This window comes from Mus caroli, unplaced genomic scaffold (genome assembly GCF_978045245.1).
Source record: "Mus caroli unplaced genomic scaffold, Mus_caroli_1 scaffold_4, whole genome shotgun sequence".
NCBI lineage: Eukaryota > Metazoa > Chordata > Mammalia > Rodentia > Muridae > Mus > Mus caroli.
The window spans coordinates 20,083,626-20,109,015 of NW_028227259.1; the positions used below are offsets into that span (position 1 = coordinate 20,083,626).

General features: G+C 36.3%; 2 protein-coding genes across 5 annotated transcripts in view; one reads left to right on the forward strand and one right to left on the reverse strand.

Annotated features, from left to right (window-relative positions):
* The window catches only part of LOC110295101 (ATP-dependent translocase ABCB1), a 171,023-nt gene that overhangs the window by 129,149 nt on the left and 16,484 nt on the right, over nt 1-25,390 (reverse strand). The gene's annotated exons all lie outside the window — the stretch shown is intronic.
* Nucleotides 1-25,390, forward strand: part of Rundc3b (RUN domain containing 3B) — a 126,078-nt gene that overhangs the window by 14,258 nt on the left and 86,430 nt on the right. For 3 of the 4 annotated variants that reach the window (XM_085836480.1, XM_021163318.3, XM_021163319.3), the window contains exon 2: nt 10,575-10,690. The exons of the other annotated variant lie outside the window; for it this stretch is intronic. In XM_085836480.1, the coding sequence (XP_085692606.1) occupies nt 10,575-10,690 (116 nt within the window). The remainder of the gene's footprint in view (nt 1-10,574; nt 10,691-25,390) is intronic. 4 annotated transcript variants of the gene reach the window in all.

The window sequence follows — 25,390 nt, forward strand, 5'->3', positions numbered from 1 at the left end:
ATATAGTACTGTTTAGATCATTAATCTGATCCTGATTTAACTTTGGTACCTGGTATCTATCTAGAAACTTGTTCTTTTCATCCAGGTTCTCCAGTTTTGTTGAGTATAGCCTTTTGTAGAAGGATCTGATGGTGTTTTGGATTTCTTCAGGATCTGTTGTTATGTCTCCCTTTTCATTTCTGATTTTGTGAATTAGGATGCTTAGCCCTCTAGTGAGTCTGGCTAAGGGTTGGTTTGTCTATCTTGTTGATTTTCTCAAAGAACCAGCTCCTAGTTTTGTTGATTCTTTGAATAGTTCTTCTTGTTTCCACTTGGTTGATTTCGCCCCTGAGTTTGATTATTTCCTGCTGTCTACTCCTCTTGGGTGAATTTGCTTCCTTTTGTTCTAGAGCTTTTAGGTGTGTTGTCAAGCTGCTAGTATGTGCTCTCTCTAGTTTCTTTTTGGAGGCACTCAGAGCTATGAGTTTCCCTCTTAGAAATGCTTTCATAGTGTCCCATAAGTTTGGGTATGTTGTGGCTTCATTTTCATTAAACTCTAAAAAGTCTTTAATTTCTTTCTTTATTCCTTCCTTGACCAAGGTATCATTGAGAAGAGTGTTTTTCAGTTTCCATGTGAATTTTGGCTTTCCATTATTTATGTTGTTATTGAAGATCAGCCTTAGTCCATGGTGGTCTGATAGGATGCATGGGACAATTTCAATATTTTTATATCTGTTGAGGCCTGTTTTGTGACCAATTATATGGTCAATTTTGAAGAAGGTCCCCTGAGGTGCTGAGAAGAAGGTATATCCTTTTGTTTTAGGATAAAATGTTCTGTAGATATCTGTTAAGTCCATTTGTTTCATCACTTCTGTTAGTTTCACTGTGTCCCTGTTTAGTTTCTGTTTCCATGATCTGTCCATTGATGAAAGTGGTGTGTTGAAGTCTCCCACTATTATTGTGTGAGGTACAATGTGTGCTTTGAGCTTTACTAAAGTGTCTTTAATGAATGTGGCTGGCCTTGCATTTGGAGCATAGATATTCAGAATTGAGATTTCCTCTTGAAACATTTTACCTTTAATGAGTATGAAGTGCCCCTCCTTGTCTTTTTTGATAACTTTGGGTTGGAAGTCAATTTTATTCCATATTAGAATGACTACTCCAGCTTGTTTCTTCAGACCATTTGCTTGGAAATTTTTTTTCCAGCCTTTCACTCTGAGGTAGTGTTTGTCTTTTTCCCTGAGATGTGTTTCCTGTAAGCAGCAAAATGTTGGGTCCTGTTTGTGTATGCAGTCTGTTAATCTATGTATTTTTATTGGGGAATTGAATCCATTGATATTAAGAGATATTAAGGAAAAGTAATTGTTGCTTCCTATTATTTTTGCTGTTAGAGTTGGCATTCTGTTCTTGTGGCTGTCTTCTTTTAGGTTTGTTAAACGATTACTTTCTTGCTTTTTTAGGGCGTAGTTTCCGTCTTTGTATTGCTTTTTTTTTTTTTTCCTTTCTGTTATTATCCTTTGAAGGGCTGGATTCGTGGAAAGATATTGTGTGAATTTGGTTTTGTCATGGAATATTTTGGTTTCTCCATCTATGGTAATTGAAAGTTTAGCTGGGTATAGTAGCCTGGGCTGGCATTTGTGTTCTTTTAGTGTCTGTATAACATATGTCTAGGCTCTTCTGGCTTTCATAGTCTTTGGTGAAAAATCTAGTGTAATTCTAATAGGCCTGCCTTTATATGTTACTTGACCTTTTTCCCTTACTGCTTTTAATATTCTATCTTTATTTAGTACATTTGTTGTTCTGATTATTATGTGTCGGGAGGAATTTCTTTTCTGGTCCAGTCTATTTGGAGTTCTGTAGGCTTCTTGTATGTTCATGAGCATCTCTTTTTTTAGGTTTGGGAAGTTTTCTTCTATAATTTTGTTGAAAATATTTGCTGGCCCTTTAAGTTGAAAATCTTGATTCTCATCTACTCCTATTTTCGGTAGGTTTGGTCTTCTCATTGTGTCCTGGATTTCCTAGATGTTTTGAGTTAGGATCTTTTGGTAGTTTGCATTTTCTTTGATTGTTGTGCCCATGTTCTCTATGGAATCTTCTGCACCTGAGATTCTCTCTTCCATCTCTTGTATTCTGTTGCTGATGCTGGCATCTATGTTTCCAGATTTCTTTCCTAGGGTTTCTATCTCCAGCATTGCCTCACTTTGGGTTTTCTTTATTGTGTCTACTTCCCTTTTTACATCTTGTATGGTTTTGTTCAATTCCATCACCTGTTTGGTTGTGTTTTCCTATTTTTCTTTAAGGACTTCTACCTGCTTGGTTTTGTTTTCCTGATTTTCTTTAAGGACTTGTACCTCTTTAGCAGTGTTCTCCTGTGTTTTTTTAAGTGAGTTATTAAAGTCCTTCTTGATGTCCTCTACCATCATTATGAGATATGCTTTTAAATCCAGGTCTAGCTTTTCGGTTGTGTTGGGGTATCCAGGACTGGTTGAGGTGGGAGTGCTGGGTTCTGATGATGGTGAGTGGTCTTGGTTTCTGTTAATAAGATTCTTATGTTTGCCTTTAGCCATCTGGTAATCTCTGGAGTTAGTTGTTATAGTTGTCTCTGGTTAGAGCTTGTTCCTCCCATGGTTCTGTTAGCCTCTATCAGCAGACCTGTGAGACTAGCTCTCTCCTGAGTCTCAGTGGTCAGAGTACTCTCTGCAGGCAAGCTCTCCTCTTGCAGGGAAGGTGCACAGATATCCAGCGTTCAGACCTGCCTCCTGGCAGAAGATGAAGGCCTGAAACAGGGCCTGTCCCAGAAGCTGTGTCACTTCTGCCTGTCCAGAAGTTGTGTAGCTTCTGTAGTCGGCACTCTCACCTGTACAGTCTAGTCTCTGAGAGATCCCGGACCAAAGATGGCTCCCCCATGTGCTCCTGCAAAGCCCTCCCGGGTGGGGTGGACACCTCTCCTCTGGCAGGGAAGGCGCTCGGATGTCTGGAGCTCAAAATGGGGCCTACCGCAGAAGCTGTGTGGCTTTCACCTGTCCCAGAAGCTGTTAGCTTCTGTACTCCATACTCTTACCTGCGCAGACTAGTCTCTGAGGGATCCGCGAACCAAGATGGCTACCCCAGGTTTAAACCTAGGTGATCTGTAGCTTAGCGGATTCTCTTGACTCCGTCACCATCTATGGTAATTGGAGTGCTAGGATTACAGAGATCAACCACCACATCTGGTTGTTTTTGCATAGGTTTAGTACATTTTGTGATCTAACATAGGTGTCAGGGTTGTGTGGCTGGGACATTTTACCTGCTGAGCTGTCTTGCTGGTACCTTTCATCATGTTTTTAAAATGTTTTATGGGAGCTGGAAGATGACTCATTGGTTAAGGGCAATTACTGCTCTTGCTGAGGATCTAGGTTCAGTTCAAAATAGCCACACAACAGCTCATAACTGCCTATAACTCCTGTTCTAGGGATCTGATATCCACTTCTGGCGTCTGGGCACCTAGCTTGCATGTAGTACACATATACCTATGCAGGCAGAACACCCAAATACATAAAATAAAAATTCTTTTAAAACCTTTTATGCATTAATATCATTTAATTTATATACTTTTCTCTTATTTTTTCATTTCTTGCTCCTTTCCTTGTCTTTACATTCTTTTACTTATCTTTTTTGTTTTATTTAATGCTATCTTTCTTTTTCCCTTTTCCCAAATCTTTCTTTTATTGTTAATACTTTTACATTTAACTTCATAGTGTACATTATTTTTCTGTGGTTATTGGTATCATAGTAGCTGTAGTAAATAGATTAATTTTTTTGTGTGAGTGATATATATGTACTGTGTATGCTTACATGGCGCAGGTCCATGTGGAGGACAGAGAAGGATGTCAAGTGCTCTGCTCTACTATTCTCCACTTTGTTGCTTTGGTACAGGGTATCCCACTGAACGTGGAATTAGACTGGCCACCAGTAAGACCCAGAATCCTTCTGTCTTGTCTTCACAGCACAGGGGTGATAGGCCCAGTTATTAATACGGATGTTGGGATCCAAACTCAGGCTCAGACTGAGCTGTAAGTGCTATTTAGCCATCTCTCTGGCTACCTAACTCGATTTTTTAAAGAATAATTTTTTATTTTTGAAATTATAATTACCTCATTTCCCCCTTCCCTGTCTTCCTTCTCCCATGGACCATCTTGCTCTCTCTGAAACCATGACCTCTTTTTCTTTAGTCATTGTGTTACACACACACACACACCTCTAAATACCTAAATACAATACGCTCAGTCCCTATTTGTATGTGTATGGTCTCACAGCTGACTACTTGGTATTGGTTTTATTTTATTTTGATTCTGAGTTTGTTTTGGTAGTATGACTGTTAATGGTAATTTGTTTCCTTCACTTTGAGTAGTATGAAGGATTGAAGCCTCAAAAGAATACTCACTAAGCAGAAACCTATCCAAACGGATACATGGAAACACAAGAAATATAAAAAGAAGTAACAAGATTACTTCAGTAATTCATAGGTCTTTGAGAATTGAATCTAAATATATAGAAGTGAAAAACTGACAAAGAACTCAAAAGTCTGATTTAAAATAATTATTTCAAAAAATTTATATAATCAGATGAACAAAAGAAGTCAATTCAGTCTAGAGACTGCCATATCCAGGGATCCATCCCATAATCAGCCTCCAAACGCTGACACCATTGCATACACTAGCAAGATTTTTCTGAAAGGACCCTGATATAGCTGTCTCTTGTGAGACTATGCCAGGGCCTAGCAAACACAGAAGTGGATGCTCACAGTCAGCCATTGGATGGATCACAGGGCCCCCAATGGAGGAGCTAGAGAAAGTACCCAATGAGCTAAAGGGGTTTGCAACCCTATAGGTGGAACAACATTATGAACTAACCAGTACCCCGGAGCTCTTGACTCTAGCTGCATATGTATCATATCAGAAGATGGCCTAGTCAGCCATCACTGGAAAGAGAGGCCCGTTGGACTTGCTAACTTTATATGCCCCAGTACAGGGGAATGCCAGGGCCAAAAAGTGGGAGTGGGTGGGTAGGGTATGGGGGACTTTTGGGATAGCATTGGAAATTTAAATGAGGAAAATACCTAATTAAAAAAAATAATGCCATCGAACAGCAAAAAAAAAAAAAAAAAAAAAAAAAAAGTCAATTCAGAACTTTCATGAGAATTTCAGCAACCAAGATGAGATATGTAATAATGTAAATGATAAAGATGAGAAAATAGCTGGAATATTTATGTATCTGTGTTATAATAAAAGCTATTTAAAAACTGGCAGTAGAAGACTGGAGAGATTGCTAACTGGTTAAGAGCATTGCTGCTCTTAGGACTTAGGTTTGATCGATACCCAGCATCCACAATTGGTTAACAATTGTCTGTAACTCCAGGTCCAAGGTATACTCTTCTGAGCTTCTCAAGTACTAGGGGTACATGCAATGCATATCCATATATGCAGGCAAATATTCAGGCACATAAAATAAAAATAAAAACTTAAAAAATCAGAAAATGGTTAAATTTAATATGTGCAGCATAGTCTGCATATCTCTGCTTAAAAGAGACATTGAAAGCTTTTTAATTTAATTTTTTCTTGGTAGATTAATACACATGCAATGACTGAGGATTCTTAAATTATTTCTTGAAAAGGAAAGCAAATTTTCTGATTTCCTTTAAAAATGTCTGGTATAAAATATAAAAAAGAAAATTAATTCCATTTGAACGAATATCTTCAGGTACTTAGTGTTTTACATTTGCTGTGATTTATATCTTATTGCTGTGTATTGCACATGATTATAGGGGTACAGTGTGCATATGTGTTTTACATATGGAGACCAGAGATTGAAGTCGTGTTTCTTCTATTGCTCTCCTTTTTTTTTTTTTTAATATATTAAAGACAAATTCTCTCATAGAATCTGGAGCTTAACAGTTTGGTTAGACTGTCTGTCCAGGAAGCACTTAGGGTCTTCTTGTCTGTCTCCTAGCACTGACTGACATACAGCCATGCACTACCATGCCCATGATTCATATGGGCCTGGAACTCAGGTTTTCATCCTTCTGTGGAAAGCATTTTACCCACCAAGCCATCTCTCAGCTCCTCTATCCTCTCCCTTGACAGCCATTTCCTTGTTGATTATTTGAAGATGGAAATTACTTTTTTCAAGAGAGGATATAGTTACTGTGTTTGTATGGAATCCAGTAAATTTGCTATGAAATAGTAGAAGAAATAACTCTTATCTTTGAATTTGTACCTTCTTTATTAATAGTGTCAGTCTCAGGCTAATGATATAGCTCACATGGTGAAGGTACTTGCTGCCTGGAAAGACAGAAGGAAAGCTGACCACACTGTCAAAGAAGAAACTAAATCCTAACCCAGCTTCCTGGTGAAATATACCTTGTTATAATTATTTGAAAATATGTTCAGTTTGTTTCACAGTGTTCATCACTGTTTCAATGACATGCCTTTCTAAAGCAGTAGTTTTTCTCTTATCTTGAAGAATGTGCTTACAGAGTCAGCCTTCTTACTCCATTCCCCCTATAAAAATTAGAGAAAAACATTTAGAAATTTTCTTCTCAAGTCTACAATAGGGGTAGAGGTTTGGGTTTTTTTGTTTTGTTTTGTTTTTGTTTTTGTTTTTTTTTTGGTTTTCTTTTCTTTTTTTTTTTCATTTTAGAAACCTTTCCATTTAATTCACCTGAGGAAGAACATAGAATTTATGGCATTAGTTTTATTTTATATGTATACATGTTTTGCCTTCACATATATATGTGCATTACATGTTCTGGAGGTACTCTTTAAGTTATACTCACAAATTAGATAGTCACAGGCTTAGATTTGCATATGAGGGAGAACAGTTTGTGTCTTTTTGGTTCTGGTACAATTTTTTTCCAGTTTTATCTATTTGTCTTTAAATTTCATTATTCTTTATATATGAATACAATAATATGCTTATCCTAGGAATAATGGGCCATTGAGCAAATCCTCAGTGCCAGGTCTGAGGTACCAAGCCTTTGTTATCTATTTATTTTCTTACCAGAACCAGTTGATAAGACCTTAATGCTGAAGATATCACCTACAAGATGCAAGATTTAGAGAAATTAAGTTGGAACTTGTCTGGAAGCTTCCTGCTGCCTAGTTCTCATAGTACTGGGAGGGGGTATGCAGGCTGCTGGATAAGCAAGGCATCAATGGACTTACCTACCTGTGAACTCAGTGAACTGTGTACCAATTTGCCAGGCAAGTGGTGCCATTAGTGTAATAATGGCACAACTGTTTTGGGGGTAACCAACCTCTCCCAGATTGGATTTGAGGCCGGTTCTACAAGAAACAATCCATGCACAGTTTTACAAACCGAGTAAAAAACTTACTACTATTTCTTAGCTAAACTGAAAACATCAAAGTACCTCCTAAATATATTCACAGATAACGGGTACTCTTGGCCGTAGACAAGCTTCTCTTAGCAGTAATAAAGGCAAATACAAAGAAGATGGCTGTTTTCATGTTTGATGCCTTTTGTGACAGAAGAAACTGCCTTGCACCGCTTCTACAAAGATTCTAACAGAAGATGCTTCTTACCTGCTGGAAGGCCCAGCTTGTTGATGCTAGTGCCCTAGGCCTCTCCAGCGATCTAAGAACCTGAAGGACATCAGCATTCAGATGTTAGCAATAACTATGCATGTGGTCATCTCGTTAGATGCGGAAAAAGCATTTGACAAGATCCAACACCCATTCATGATAAAAGTCTTGGAAAGATCAGGAATTCAAGGCCCATACCTAAACATGATAAAAGCAATCTACAGCAAACCAGTAGCCAACATCAAAGTAAATGGTGAGAAGCTTGAAGCAATCCCTCTAAAATCAGGGACTAGACAAGGCTGTCCACGTTCTCCATACCTATTCAACATTGTACTTGAAGTCCTAGCCAGAGCAATTCGACAACAAAAGGAGATCAAAGGGATACAAATTGGAAAAGATGAAGTCAAAATATCACTCTTTGCAGATGATATGATAGTATATATAAGTGACCCTAAAAATTCCACCAGAGAACTCCTAAGCCTGATAAACAGCTTCGGTGAAGTAGCTGGATATAAAATTAACTCAAACAAATCAATGGCCTTTCTCTACACAAAGAATAAACAGGCTGAGAAAGAAATTAGGGAAACAACACCCTTCTCAATAGTCACAAATAATATAAAATATCTTGGCGTGACTCTAACTAAGGAAGTGAAAGATCTGTATGATAAAAACTTCAAGTCTCTGAAGAAAGAAATTATAGAAGATCTCAGAAGATGGAAAGATCTCCCATGCTCATGGATTGGCAGGATCAACATTGTAAAAATGGCTATCTTGCCAAAAGCAATCTACAGATTCAATGCAATCCCCATCAAAATTTCAACTCAATTCTTCAACGAATTAGAAAGTGCAATCTGCAAATTCATCTGGAATAACAAAAAACCTAGGATAGCAAAAACTCTTCTCAAGGATAAAAGAACCTCTGGTGGAATCACCATGCCGGACCTAAAGCTCTACTACAGAGCAATTGTGATAAAAACTGCATGGTACTGGTATAGTGACAGACAAATAGACCAATGGAATAGAATTGAAGACCCAGAAATGAACCCACACACCTATGGTCACTTGATCTTCGACAAGGGAGCTAAAAACATCCAGTGGAAGAAAGACAGCATTTTCAACAAATGGTGCTGGCACAACTGGTTGTTAACATGTAGAAGAATGCGAATCGATCCATTCCTATCTCCTTGTACTAAGGTCAAGTCTAAGTGGATCAAGGAACTTCACATAAAACCAGAGACACTGAAACTTATAGAGGAGAAAGTGGGGAAAAGCCTTGAAGATATGGGCACAGGGGAAAAATTCCTGAATAGAACAGTAATGGCTTGTGCTGTAAGATCGAGAATTGACAAGTGGGACCTCATGAAACTACAAAGCTTCTGCAAGGCTAAAGACACCATCAATAAGACAAAAAAAAACACCAACAGATTGGGAAAGGATCTTCACCTATCCTAAATCAGATAAGGGACTAATATCCAATATATATAAAGAACTCAAGAAGGTGGACTCCAGAAAGTCAAATAACCCCATTAAAAAATGGGGCTCAGAACTGAACAAAGAATTCTCACCTGAGGAATACCGAATGGCAGAGAAACACCTGAAAAAATGTTCAACATCCTTAATCATCAGGGAAATGCAAATCAAAACAACCCTGAGATTCCACCTCACACCAGTCAGAATGGCTAAGATCAAAAATTCAGGTGACAGCAGTTGCTGGCGAGGATGTGGAGAAAGAGGAACACTCCTCCATTGTTGGTGGGATTGCAAGCTTGTACAACCACTCTGGAAATCAGTCTGGCGGTTCCTCAGAAAATTGGACATAGTACTACCGGAGGATCCAGCAATACCTCTCCTGGGCATATATCCAGAAGATGTCCCAACCGGTAAAAAGGACACATGTTCCACTATGTTCATAGCAGCCCTATTTATAATAGCCAGAAGCTGGAAAGAACCCAGATGTCCCTCAACAGAGGAATGGATACAGAAATTATGGTACATTTACACAATGGAGTACTACTCAGCTATTAAAAAGAATGAATTTATGAAATTCCTAGCCAAATGGATGGACCTGGAGGGCATCATCTTGAGTGAAGTAACACAATCACAAAAGAACTCACACAATATGTATTCACTGATAAGTGGATATTAGCCCAAAACTTAGGATACCCAAGATTTAAGATACAATTTGCTAAATGCATGAAACTCAAGAAGAATGAAGACCAAAGTGTGGACACTGTGCACCTTCTTAGAATTGGGAACAAAACACCCAGGGAAGGAGTTACAGAGACAAAGTTCGTAGCGGTGATGAAAGGATGGACCATTTAGAGACTGCCGTATCCAGGGATCCATCCCATAATCAACTTCTAAACGCTGACACCATTGCATACACTAGCAAGATTTTGCTGAAAGGACCCAAATATAACTGTCTCTTGTGAGACGATGCTGGGGCCTAGCAAACACAGGAGTGGATGTTCACAGTCAGCTATTGGATGTATCACAGGGCTCCCAATGGAGAAGCTAGAGAAAGTACCCAAGGAGCTAAAGGGATCTGCAACCCTATTGTTGGAACAACATGATGTACTAACCAGAACCCCGGAGCTCTTGTCTCTAGCTGCATATGTATCGAAAGATGGCCTAGTCAGCCATCAATGGAAAGAGAGGCCCATTGGACTCGCAAACTTTATATGCCCCAATATAGGGGAATGCCAGGGCCAAAAGAATGGGAATGGGTGGGTAGGGAAGTGGGGGGCGCTATGGGGGACTTTTGGGACAGCATTGGAAACGTAATTGAGGAAAATATGTAATAAAAATATTAAAAAAAAAAAACTATGCATGTGGAAGCTTGTTTTCTGTAAAATTTTCAAATTACAGAGCACATTGAATAAACCTGATTTTCAGGGTTCTTTTCTAAATATCTTCTCCTATTTTTATACTTAAGTGAATGGATTTACTCTCTCTAAAACTAACCATCCTGGGTTTTTTTGTTTGTTTGTTTTTTGTTTGTTTGTTTGTTTGTAGATTTTCTGTGAAGACCCTGATTGATCGGTCTTGCTTTGAAACAATTGATGATTCATCTCCTGAATTTAATAACTTTGCAGCTGTTCTGGAACAAATTCTAAGTCACCGGCTAAAAGGTAATAACTTTGATGTACTATTTATTTTTCCTAACAAATTCCTTGTAAGAAGATAGACTTTGCCAATTTGTATCCCCTTGATCTACTTTTGTTGTCTAATTGCTCTAGCTAGAACTTAAAGTACTATATTGAAACCTTGTCTTGTATCTGATTTTAGTGGGATTGCTTCAACTATCTCTCCATCTAATTTGATATTAGCTGTTGGTTTGCAGTAAATTGCTTTTGTTATGTTTAGGTATGGGCCTTGAATTACTGGTCTTTTTAATACTTTTAACATGAATGGGTGTTGTATTTTGTCATGCTTTTTCACCATCTATTGAGATGATCATGCGGTTTTTTTTTTCCTTTGAGTTTGTTATTATAATGGATTACTTTAATGGATTTTTCTATGTTGAACTAACCTTGTATCCCTGGGATGAAGCCTACTTGATCATGGTAAATGATGGTTCTGATATGTTCTTGGATTAAGTTTGCTGGAATTTTATTGAGTATTTTTGCATTGATATTCATAAGCAATTTTGGTCTGAAGTTTCTTTCTTTGTTGGGTCTTCGTGTGGTTTAGGTATCAGAGTAATTGTGGCTTCGTGAATAAATTAGGTAGTGTTCTTTCTGTTTCTATTTTATGAAATACTTTGAGGAGTATTGGTATTAGCTCTTCTTTGAAGTTCTGGTAGAATTCTGCACTAAAACCATCTGGCCCTGGGCTTTTTTTGGTTGGGAGGTTTTTTTTTGTTTTTTTGTTTTTTTGTTTTTTTTTTTAGTGTAACAATGAAGAGCCATGTTTAATTAAGCAGTGGGAGGCATTGAGTCTTTTTTTTTTTTTTTAACATTTCGGTTTTGCTAACTTATATGAGAAAAAATCCATTTTTTATAAAACTCTCTTTTTTTTTGATTTTTAATATTTTTATTACATATTTTCCTCAATTACATTTCCAATGCTATCCCAAAAGTCCCCCATAGCGCCCCCCACTTCCCTACCCACCCATTCCCATTCTTGGGAGGTTTTTAATGACTTCTTCTATTTCCTTAGGGGTTATGAGACTGTTTAGATAGTTTGCTCTTGGTTTAACTTTAGTACATGGTATCTGTTTTGAAAATCATCCCTTTTATCTAGATTTTTTCGTTTTATTGAGTATAGGCTTTTGTAGTAGGATCTAATGTTTTTTGATTTTCCTCAGTTTCTGTTGTTATATATGCCTTTTCATTTCTGATTTTGTTAATTTGGATACTGCCTTTTGGCCCTTTAGTTAGTTGGGCTAGGGGTTTATGTATCTTGTTAATTACTCAGCTACCAACCAGGCAGCATACACGAGCCGGCCTGAGGCCCCTGACACATAGACAGCAGAGGAGGGCCTGGTCTGACCTCAGTGGAAGGAGACATGCCTAACACTAGAGAGGCTTGAGGCCCCAGGAAGTAGGGAGGCCTGGCAGGGGGCGGGGGGACATTCTTTTGGAGATGTGTGGGAAGAGGAATGGGATGAACTGTGGGAGGGTGGACCTGAGCGGGGGTGGGAGGGGGTAGGAGCAACGACCAGATTGTAAAAAAATAAAAGTAATTTTTTAAAAAATCACACACACACACACACACACACACACACAAGAATCAGTCCAGAGTGAAACCTTTTCATGGAGGAAAATGAAAAATATTTTTTTTTCACTCAATGCATTGTTTGAGGGAAGTTTTTCCTGTGGCAAACAAGCATAGTAAATACTAGTAATTAATGCATATATATTTGGGAATCTGAATTTTGCAATTCATTTAATTATACATTTTAAATATCACAAATATTTCTAAGTTCACAAGACAATGGTTGGGAAATATTTAATATTATATTCAGTGTTCAGTTTTTTTTTTTAAATTTCCTTTATTTTACATCTGACAGCAGTTTCCCCTCCCTCCTCTTCTCCCCGTACCTCCCCCCTCCATCCACTTCTCCTCCATTTCTCCTCAGCAGAGGACCAGCCTCTCCACCCCACCCCTACCCTCCAAAATAAACTTTTTGAAAACTTACATCTGGAGTGGTTTAGATAGCAATCATGTTACACATTTAAAATAAAAAACATAAATCTGACTTCATAATGTTTGATATTTTGTTCTATGTCATTCAGAATGAATCTGTAATGTCATATTTACACTTATTTCTAGGATACATTTAAGTACCTCAAAATAATGATTTTTACTTTTTCTTATATCAGCAAGCATATTTATATCATATATATGAATCTTTTAAAATTTGAAAGTCAGTGAAGTAGTTGCTGATAACGGTCCTTGCTCAAGTAAATAATGTCCACCCATCCATATTCAAGCAGCCCTAGTTAAATGAAATGGCTCACACACAAAACAAAGCAAAACCCAAGAACATAAAAGTAGGAGAAAGACTTAGGAAGAAGAAAGGATTCAGTGGGAAAGGGATAAATGAAGGTGGAATATGATCAAAATATATATGTGTGGAACTGCGAAGTATAAGTCATTTTTAACTTTAAAGGGTTTATGGAAAACATTGTCTGAACTCACATTTTGTTAATATCAAAAGTTAAATTTTAAGCCAGGTGTGGTGATGCATGCTTTTAATTCTAGTATTTACAAGGCAGAGGCAGGTGGATCTCTATGAGTTTGAGGCCGACCTGATCTATATAGTAAATTCCAGGCCTATCTTGGGCTTCATAGTGAGACCCTGTCTCAAAAATAGATATTATCTATAATTAATAAAAATCAAGAGTTATATAAGTCTTAATAACAACAATTAACAACATTGTTACATCAATTCCATTATCTACTCTTCAAAAGAAAACTTGGTAACTAGAGAGCTTTGCTTTAGCTTTTACCTTTTAAAAACAGTCTTAATAGTATAGTTTGCAAAAGTAATTTGCTTTGATAGATAACAAGAACTTTCAAGTGTAGTCAGAAAGTTAATTCCATTTTATACTTTTTAATGCTGATAGCATCCAAGTTATGCTAAGCTTCAAATCATTTGAAGAAATAATTGAATTAACATGGGAGGAAAAATTCTGAACTTGTTTATAATTCTAAAATTAACATGGAGCCCATAAAACCATCAATGTCTTTTCTGTTAAACTCTGTTGTTTCATATGTAAAAAGGGATAGTGCTTTTCATTTTTGCATTTCTGTATTTCCTCAGTTTTCTGTCAAGAAAATACTTTAATACATCGTGAGCTAGGGAGATGGCTCAGTGGTTGCTCTTCCATAGTTCCTGAGTTCAGTTCCCAGCAACCACATGGTGGCTCACAATCACCTGCAATAGGGTCTGATGCCCTCTTCTGGTGTGTCTGAAGAGAGCAATTGTAAATACATTAAAAAAAAATTTAATATAAAGTATGTTTTTATGAAAGCAAAGAATATGAATGTATTTTCAAATATTGTTAGAATTATTATTTATGTGGTAATTATATTTTATTACCAAAATTTATGATCAAACAGCACATTAAATAAAATATGCCATAATGTATCTTAGTATTCACAACTACTTTATCTTATGAAATTTCCCCTGATTATCATTTATGATTATCTCACAAAATGCACTTTAAAAAATTATCAGTAGAAAAATCTAAGACTACCTTAAAATTTGCATTTTAAATTGAATGTTGAATAACTGGGCAGACTCATGAATGTAAATGAATTCATTTCATACAACCAATACAAATCTTCTAAGTTGTGCCTCAGCAAAATTGGATCGTGAACATTCCAGATAATCAAATTTGTTATTGTCTTTTCTGAGAAATACTGTAATGAAACTATACAGTCTAGCTCGTTTATCAATATAAATTTTAATAGAATAAGGAAGGAAGCGAATTGAACTTGAGGTAATAGTTCAGTGGTAGAGTGCTTTCTGAGCACGAGCATGGTCCCAGTGTCACTCTCTAGTGCCACAAAACAACAAGAACAAAAATTCCATGGACATAGTAAGGTATTTCAGGTTTAAGTCAAATGAGGTTAATAATTCAAAGCATGCTTTTAAAATAGTTATTATAAATCAACTATGTGGTTGTTAATAGACATGGGTCCTGAAATGATTTTGGGGAAGAAATATTTGAATGTTTCAGGTGCCTAGAAACTTCATATATTCCTATTCTTAATAATGTAATGTAGTAAATTTATTTTACACATGAGAGGTTATATATTTTATTATACATTGTAAATATTTACTTAAAATTTAGTGTTATTTTTAAATTAAAACACCCAATGTCAATATAAGTACAAATTAGAAGCATCTAATTTTATCAGATTATAAGGTTTATTTTTATCAAGCTACTACTAGTTTTTAAAATAAAGAACATTTGGCTTGTACATTAAATTTTTTTCCAGAGAAAGGTAAATATCACCTCCAGACATAGTGTAAGCCGTGCTGCCATGGGTAAAGTGAAGAGCTGACTAAATTCTCTACTTTTATTTCTTTTAAAAGGACTCATAATTAGAGAAATGGAAGCTTTTACAATCTGACATGAATCTTATTTGTACTAATAATCCCTTGATCAAATGATGGCCTTACTTTTTCTAGAATATAGTTGAAAAGGAAGAATTCATCAGAAAATATTAAAAATAGTAGGGCCTGAGTTGTGTTTCTTCAGTTCAGTACCATTTAAACTGTAGTCATTTTAAGTGTAAATTGAGCTCAATAGCTCCCACGTGTAATCCCAGATCTTCAGGAGCTGAGGCAAGAGCACTGTGAGGTTGAGTCCATCCTGAGCTGTATAGTAAGACACTTCTTCATGTGGCTTTGTGTCTTCTATTAAAGCCACTGCAGAAGCTGCACACGTAAGTATTCTGCTCAAGTCAAGCTTCTAGCCTTCTCAGCAATAACTGCATCCTCACCATGCATTTCTAGGCACTGCTGCAGTCAGGACAAGGGACCATCGGTTGAGAAGTACAAAATGTTCTAGGCTAATGACAAAGCACTATCAGTATTTTCTTTTCTATCTTTTTCTTTTCTCCTTGTTTTTTCTTTTTTCTTTCCTTTCTCTTGTTTTCTGCCTGCCTGTCTGTCTGTCTGTCTGTCTTACTTTTGGGGGGGACAGGGGAAGACAGACGTTCTTTATATAGCCCCACTGTCCTGGAACTCACTTTATTGATCAAGCTGGACTCCCAACTCACAGAGTTCAGTCTCCTTCTGCCTCCCAGATGCTGGGATTTAAAGGTGTGCACCACCACACCCAGCCCACTCATTAGTATTTCTAATTGGTGGATTTATACCCTTTTGTTTTAACCATCTGATCTCTGGGAAACTGGGAAGGCAGCTCATCACGTTTTTGGGTAGTTCAAGTAGTTAGAAAATTCTTATGTTTATGAGTCCAGCAAGATGGCTCAGGGGGCAAAGTGTTTGCAACCAAGCATGACTACTGAAATTTGATTCCAGTCACTTACTTGTTAGGAGAGAACCTACTTCCACAAGTTGTCCTCTGACCTCTACACATGTGTTATGACACCCACAGCGCCCCCCTCCCCACACTATGTGAACAAACTAAATATAATTTTGCAAATTAAAAAGAAAATTATTATGTATTCTAAGATAGCATATCTCATTGTCCTTTGACTTTTTCTGCTAAACTTTCAAATCTGAGATTAATAACTACTACAAGATTACTATTATAAGAGGCTTTCTCTTCTCACTCCCAGGTAGATAGCTGTCTTTAGTCCCTTCAGTTATCTGTAACAGGTCTGACAAAGATGTATAGAAAAAGAAATATATTTACTATATTGGTGAGAATATAGGTTAGTAAAACTACTATAGAAAACACTGTGAGGGTCCAAAAACAACTAACAATTGAATTTATGATGAAGTAATCCTATTGTTGGCTATAAATCCAAAAGCAATAGGATATGTCAAGAAAATATCTTTGTGTTCATGTTATTTGCTGTGGTGTTCACATTGTCCAAGGTATAGAATCAATTTACGTATTTTTCTACAGATAGATTAAGAAATTGTATTCTGTGTACTCAATATAATACTATTCATCTTTAAAGAAATAGGGAATCCTGCCATTAGCAGCAACATTGGTGAACCTGGAGAACATCCTTGTAACTGCAAAGTAAAATAATTTAGTCACATGAAGACAAATACTGCAGGGTTTCTGAAGACCTCTCCTGAACCCTGTGATTTGAGAAACTGGTGAAGACTGCGGTTAGAAGTTAGGTTGACGATAGGGTTCCTTCGCCCAGCTCTGCATCTATGTCCATATTCCACCTCACAAAACCACGGCAAGCTCCTTCTGTTACTTACCAAATTCTGAGAGATGAAGAGAAACTACAACTGCCATGCATTGCTGGTGGTATAAAATACTATATAGCCTCTTTAGGAAAGTCTATGAAGTTTGTATTAAGATAAATAAACTTTTACTTCCCTGAAATGCTGGAACTTTACTTGAAAGACATGAAAAACTGTATTTTTATAAAATCTATTTAGAGCAGCTTTATTTATACTTGTAAAAAAACAGGCAGCTCAGATATTTTTCCACATGATAAATGAATAGTTATCATATACAATGAAAAAATTCAGCAATATAAATTAAATTTTTACTTACAACATGTTTTAATATCAAATGAATAATAAATATATGTAGCAAAATTATGAAAACTTAAATCGTATATAATTCACTTTTAGAACATTTTGCAAAGTGCTAAACTCTATTGTCCAAGACTAGATAGATCAGTGGTTAGTAGGGATTACAGGTTGGCAGGTCGACAACATAGCATCAATATGCTAGAGGGTTTTGGTGGTGGAATTGGTATGAGTCTTTTGTTTTTAGTATGTGTCACCTGTGTTCCCAAATTTGATACAAATACCTAGGAACAATGAATTTTTTAAAATAAGTTTATAATTCCCTCATGGATAAGATCCTGCATTTTCATTATAATACATGAAATTAAAACTTTGATCCCCAGTACGTTAGAAGGTTGGCTAGTTTGCCACAGAGTGTTGTAGTAAGTCCCAAGAACTGTTCTTTGCTATTACCTCTCCATGTTTTTGTTGGCTAAATCTTACTTGTTTCCTCTACTTTGGAAATGAGTCATAGCTTGAAGTCTCTGTTCTTTCTCTGCAGCGGATGCCTCCGCTTTGTTACTTTGTATGAACTTTCTGGGTTTTCTTTCCATTTTAAATCCTGCCACTATTATACACACATTCATGAAATATTCTTTTATTCCATTTATTCTTGTTATTAAGTAACCCATTTAGATATAGTTTAGATTACAAAAATTAATAAAGCATGCTAGTTTTTTACACCTGGATTTAAAGGGTATAAAGAAGATAATTTAGCAATGTTGTATAGTTGAGTCATGTTTTTGTAAAAGTATTACTAATTGTGATGTAATGAAAAGGAGTTAGTAATCTCTGCTTCATTGAGGGAAAGTTTCACATGGGAAAGAGGCATAACAGTGGCTTACAGGAAAACACAGCTTACTTTTTTAAATGTGATTTGTAACTTTGTTCATTACCTAGTTAGTAAGTTGGAAAACCAAAAAAATTAGTAAAACAGTCAAATAGTCTTATAAAATTCTATGGGTGATTTGGTAATTGAATTTATTAAAGATATAGAAAATAGTTAAACAGAAAAGGTCTGCAGCATTCTAAAGAGCTATTACGTAGTGCTAGTGCACCACATATTATAGGAAAAAAAAAGCAAGATGCGACATGTCATTTCTTCTAAATTAATCTGATCATTCTTACAAATAGTGGACTCATATTCAGTTGAGGTTTTATATTGATCCCAAACATTTTCTCAGTTGTTCTATGTATCTGTCTTTGTCCTTAAGGTACCATGCTATCCTTCACCTGTTCATCTTTTTCAATGTACCAGGTTCATCATAGACATCATTGCCTGGCTTTTCCTGTGTAGGGGACCACATCTCCTAATATGTGAATGGTCAACTCCAAAATTTACTAGAAAACTGCTCAGTGAGGCCTACACTCACAATATTGAAAAGTGTGAGTCATCTACCCATCTCTTACCATCCCCTGACACTTCTGACATCTTTTTCTCTGTATAATTTTTAAGTCTATCTAATACATTGTCCTTTTCCAGGACTAGTAACATTGTCTCTCTGTTGATGTATTCCAAATATCTTTATCAGTAATGTGGTAGATATTCAGCAAAAAATTATTGGAAAATTGAACATTTAATGCAGAAGCAATAATCTCTATTCCTCCTACCCTCAATACCATTTGATTTCAGACACTTAAAAAGAGCTAGAATTCCTGTGCTTTGACACTGCATAATTTCTGTAATCCAACTGAACTGTTCTGGTACCTAAGCTTTGGCTTCAACCTCAAAGTGCTTCCTGACTTAGATGGTAAATAGTCACCTCCCTATGAGGCCGTCTTTTGATGTGAGTATAAACACTCTTAGAAACAATAAGTAAAGATAAACCTGTCCATTTGGCTTTTGAGTTTTCTTTGTTTGTTTCTGAAGGCTTTCCAACTTTTGATTCCTGGTTTGCACATAAATGAGACTTTAATTGTTTCTGTAGTAACATGAACAGAAATTATCCAATAAGAGCCCATAGACCCATGCAAAAACACGATACCAGAGATAAGAAACTGTTCCAATTGCCAGGTCTCGGTGTTTAGACAATGGACAAGGCCACTCAGAGAAATGTCCTTTTAAGTTATGTGCTTGAAAATAAAAGAAAGTCTCAGCAGATTTTTAAAGTTAAATATCATAATTAAATAACTTCTGAAGCATAGGCATTTATGTTTAATGGAAAATTAGGTTTAATATCTTTAATCTTACAGAAAATAAAATAGTTATTAATGTGTCTTAGTAAACTTAAGGTACAATAGTGTAACTGTAGATTCTAAAAATAGAAACTCTTAGTTTCTAAACAAACTGTGGAGTAAAAGTTAGTAACTGAACATCTATCCTGTTCATTTACTATTTTCAATCTCCATTACGTCCCTGTGCTTTCTTTCTTCTTTAGTTTAGAGCCCTTGTTTTTTTTTTTCCTGATGCTGTTTGAGTAGATACTTCACAGTAAAATTTTACTCTGTTCTATCATATGGATTTCCTTATATTTCTGTTAAAAACAAAAGGAGGAAAAGTAAGGGGAAAAGGACAAAGCTTGTCATGATTCTCAGCCTTTTTCGGTGTATACCTTCAACTTTTGGGGGTTACATTTTACAACTTTGTCTTCCCATCACTCACCAAAGGGATAAAGCATTCAGATATAAAGTTGCAATAGTAATGAAAATGTCCAGAATTACAACTGTAACTGCAGATGACAGTGTTATATTTATCACCATAATTCATGAAACAAATTGTCCTGTTTTACCAAAATATGGCTTCCATTTGATCTTATGTATATTTGCAGTTATGTCACTATCTCTGATGCCTATCTCCAGAACATTTTTATCACCCTTAAAAGAAGCTCCTACCTATTAATTAAGTTATCATCTGGCTTTTCCACCTTTGTACATCCCCTGGGATCTGCTAAACTACTGAGACATTTATTTAATCTAGAAATTTCTTAAAATATGTGTTTTTGTAGTTGGTTTTGTATATAATTTATTTGTCAGCACAATGCTATCAATCCATGTTATTGTATATCAGGACTTCATCCTTTTTTGTGATTGGATGGTAGTCCTTTATATTGATATACTCCCTTTTATGTATCCATTCATTAGTTAAAGGACATTTGTATTACTTACATATTTTGTTCTTTAAAATAATGCTTTTAGAAGTATCCATGTACAAGTTTTTGTTTTTATAGGTTTTCTATACTTGTGAATATTATTTTCATTTTATTTTATTTTTGGCAGTATATAATAGTTAGTGTGTGAACTATCAACAGTAGATTTCTTCTAAGAATTTCCTTTCCAATCTCCCATGCTCATGGATTGGCAGGATTAATATAGTAAAAATGACTATCTTGCCGAGAGCAATCTACAGATTCAATGCAATCCCCATCAAAATTCCAACTCAATTCTTCACTGAGTTAGAAAGGACAATTTGCAAATTCATCTGGAATAACAAAAACCTAGGATAGCAAAAACTATTCTCAACAATAATAGAACCTCTGGTGGAATCACCATGCTTGACCTCAAGCTATACTATAGAGCAATTGTGATAAGTACTGGTACAGCAACAGACGATAGATGGATGGAATAGAATTGAAGATCCAGAAATGGACCCACAAACCTATGGTCACTTGATCTTTGGCAAGGGAGCTAAAACCTTCCAGTGGAAAAAAGACAGCATTTTCAACAAATGGTGCTGGCACAACTGGCGGTTATCATGTAGAAGAATGCGAATTGATCCATTCTTATCTCCATGTACGAAGCTCAAGTCTAAGTGGATCAAGGAACTCTACATAAAACCAGACACACTGAAACTTATAGAGGAAAAAGTGAGGAAAACCCTCAAAGATATGGGCACAGGGGAAAAATTTCCGAATAGAACAGCAATGGCTTGTGCTGTAAGATCCAGAATCAACAAATGGGACCTCATAAAATTACAAAGCTTCTGCAAGGCAAAAGACACTGTCAATAAGACAAAAAGGCCACCAACAGGTTGGAAAAGGATCTTTACCAATCCTAAATCAGATAGGGGACTAATATCCAATATATACAAAGAATTCAAGAAGCTGGACTCCAGAAAATCAAATAACCCCATTAAAAAATCAGGTACAGAGCTAAACAAAGAATTCTCACCTGAGGAATACCAAATGGCTGAGAAACACCTGAAAAAATGTTCAACATCCTTAATCATCAGGGAAATGCAAATCAAAACAACCCTGAGATTCCACCTCACACCAGTCAGAATGTCTATGATCAAAAATTCAGGTGACAGCAGATGCTGGCGAGGATGTGGAGAAAGAGGAACACTCCACCATTGTTGGTGGAATTGCAAGCTGGTACAACCACTCTGAAATCAGTCTGGCGGTTCCTCAGAAAATTGGACATAGTACTACCCGTAGATCCCACAATACCTCTCCTGGGCATATACCCAGAAGATGTTCTAACTTGTAATAAGAACACATGCTCTCCACTATGTTCATAGCAGCCTTATTTATAATAGCCAGAAGCTGGAAAGAACCCAGATGTCCCTCAACAGAGAAATGGATACAGAAAATGTGGTACATTTACACAATGGAGTACTACTCAGCAATTAAAAACAATGAATTCATGAAATTCTTAGGCAAATGGATAGATCTGGAGGATATCATACTGAGTGAGGTAATCCAATCACAAAAGAACACACATGATATGCACTTAATGATAAGAGGAAACTTAGAATATCCAAGATACAATTTGCAAAACACATGAAACTCAAGAATAAGGAAGACCAAAGTGTGGATACTTTGTTTCTTCTTAGAATGGGGAACAAAATACCTATGGAAGGAGTTACAGAGACAAAGTTTGGAGCTGAGATGGAAGGAAGGACCATCCAGAGACTACCCCACCCAGGGATCCATCCCATAATCAGCCACCAAACCCAGACACTATTGCATATGCCAGCAAGATTTTGCTTTTGGAACCCTGTATTGCTGTCTCATATGAGGCTGTGCCAGTGCCTGGCAAATACAGAAGTGGATGCTCACAGTCATCTATAAAATGGAACACAGGGCTCCCAATGGAGAAGCTAGAGAAAGCACCCAAGGAGCTGAAGGGGTCTGCAACCCTATAGGTGGAACAACAATATGAACTAACCAGTACCCCCAGAGCTCGGATCTCCAGATGCATATGTAGCAGAAGATGGCCTAGACGGCCATCACTGGGAAGAGGGGCCCCTTGGTATTGCAAACTTTATATGTACAAGGGAATGCCAGTGCCAAGAAGCAGGAGTGGGTGGGTAGGGGAGCAGGGCGGAGGGAGGGTATAGGGAACTTTCAGCATAGCATTTGAAATGTATATAAAGAAAATATCTAATAAAAAAATACAATTTGCAAAACACATGAAACTCAAGAATAAGGAAGACCAAAGTGTGGATACTTTGTTTCTTCTTAGAATGGGGAACAAAATACCCATGGAAGGAGTTACAGAAAGACAAAGTTCAGAGCAAAGATGGAAGGAAGGATCATCCAGAGACTGCCCCACCCAGGGGTCCATCCCATAAACAACCACCAAACCCAGACACTATTGCATATGCCAGCAAGATTTTGCTGACAGGACCCTGATATAGCTATCTCTTGTGAGGCTATGGCAGGGCCTGGCAAATACAGAAGTGGATGCTCACAGTCATCTATTGGATAGAACACAGGGCCCCCAATGAAGGAGCTAAAGAAAGTACCCAAGGAGCTAACGGGGTCTGCAACCCTATAGGAGGAACAACAATATGAACTAACCAGTACCCCCCAGAGCTGTGTCACTAGTTGCATATGTAGCAGAGGATGGCCTAGTCAGCCATCAGTGGGAAGAGAGGACCTTGGTCTTGCAAAGATTATATGCCCCAGTACAGGGGAATGCCAGGGCCAGGAAGAGGGAGTGGGTGGGTTGGGGAGAGGGTGGGGGGAAGTTATAGGGGACTTTCAGGATAGCATTTGAAATGTAAATGAATAAAATATCTAATAAAATTTAAAAAAAAGATTTTTCTTTCCAGGGACATAATATGTGTCAGTTAAATTTATTTTTAACATAATATTTTATTTTCTTGAAGTTATTTTCTATTAACAGTAGCTAATAAACTATTGGATGTGCTTATTAAAAATAAAGAGTTTATAAAATTTGAATTTTATATGTTGTTATATTGGCTACCACAAAGGGTTTTACCAACATTGTGTATATTGATTACTATATTCTGATATCTCATTTCATAGGTGCTAATATGTAACTTTTTATTTGTTGGTAAAAATATATAGCATTGAAAGTCTAAAATTCTAAAACAGCCCCTGAATATTAAACACTTGCTTTTGCTTAGATCATGTGATAGTTATAGTACTAAGTTAGTGTATGGGGGGAAGAAAAAACAACATCTCAAATATTTTTATTTGTTAAGAAATAGAGATAAATGGCCTTCATATTTTACATCTAGATCAAGGAGTCATTTTAATCTCAAATTTGAAATTTACTTATTTACAGAGTTTTTTAAAAATGTTTTTAATCTCAAAACCCTGGAGACTTGTTCAAGCTTATTTTATAGGAGTCCTACTTTGGAAATCCCAACAAACCACAGAATTCAAAGTATAGATGTATTCTATCACATAATTCAACTTAGGGGACTTTTTCATTAATTGATGGTATCCAGTAGTACTTCATGTTAAAATATATTTAATCGTAGCCTTTTGATTTTTCACCAGAAAAACTGCAAATTTCCAGCTTAACTTGTAAATTACTTGCATAAAGTGATCTGAGATTTTATAATCATCAAGATGTCATATTTGATATGCCTGTAAATTTTATTATATAAACTTATTAACAGTTGTGGTTACTTTACTGCTCTAACATCTCCTCTTACAATAAACATTTGTATTTTGTAGAACACAGAACATGGTAAAATTTAGGAGACTTCATATTTGAAGTGTGTTATAATCTCAATTATACATTTTTCTGATTTTCTAATTTTAGTGAGATGCTTTTCTTAAATTGTTTGTAAATTTTTGCTAATTTTACCCATCACCCTTTAAAAACAGAAATTAACTGCAAGATACTCTTATCAGCAGACTAGTGCTAATTTCCTGCTGTAATCTATAACTATTCTGATACCATAATATTCGGAGTGGAATAACTAGTTCAGAAAGTTTATTGTATTTGCATATATACTATACTTTTACTTTAAATGTTGCTTTTTGTTTTGATACCTTACATCAAACTGAAATGACTATATGTTCAATTATATTTGATATAATTTAGAATTGTTTTGTTCATATAAATTTAAATACTTTAACTCTATGGAAAGTATTAATTTCTATTCATTGACAGTTGAATTTTATACATTTATTTATCTAGTTGTCATTGTTTATATAGTCTAATTCCTTTTTATTAAAATTATATATTTATTTGTTTTAAAGAAATTTTGATTTAAAAACTTAAAGAACATTTGAATGATTTAGGTATTCCCAATTTTTAAATTGTTGGGTCCACAAACACTACTCCTCACAACTTTCTTTAATTCTGTGTGTGTGTGTGTGTTTAGATATATTAACTATGTCTTACTTTGCTTTCTATATTTTTTAAGATTTATTTTTTATTAGATGTTTTCTTCATTTACATTTCAAATGCTATTCCCTTTCCTAGTTTCCCTCAGAAAATCCCCTATACCCTCCTCTCCCCCCCTGCTCCCCAACCCACCCACTCCTACTTCCTGGCCCTGGCATTCCCCTATACTGGGGCCCTATACTTGGGCAAGACCAAGGGCCTCTCCTTCCACTGATGGCCAACTAGGCCATCCTCTACTATATATGCAGATAGAGACACATTGCTTTATATATTTTTTATTAGATATTTTCTTCATTTACATTTCAAATGCTATCCCGAAAGTCCCCTATCTTCCCTCCCTGCTCCCCAATCCACACACTCCCACCTCCTTCCCTGGCATTTCCTTGTACTGGGGCAAATAATCTTCATAAAACCAAGGGCCTCTCCTCCTAATTAATGATAGCCAACTAGGCCATCTTCTGCTACATATGCAGCATGAGCTCTGGGAGTACTGATTAGTTCATATTGTTCTTCCTCCTATAGGGTTGCAGACCCCTTCAGCTCTGATATATCTGTCTCTTGTGAGGCTATGCGAGTGCCTGGCAAATACAGAAGT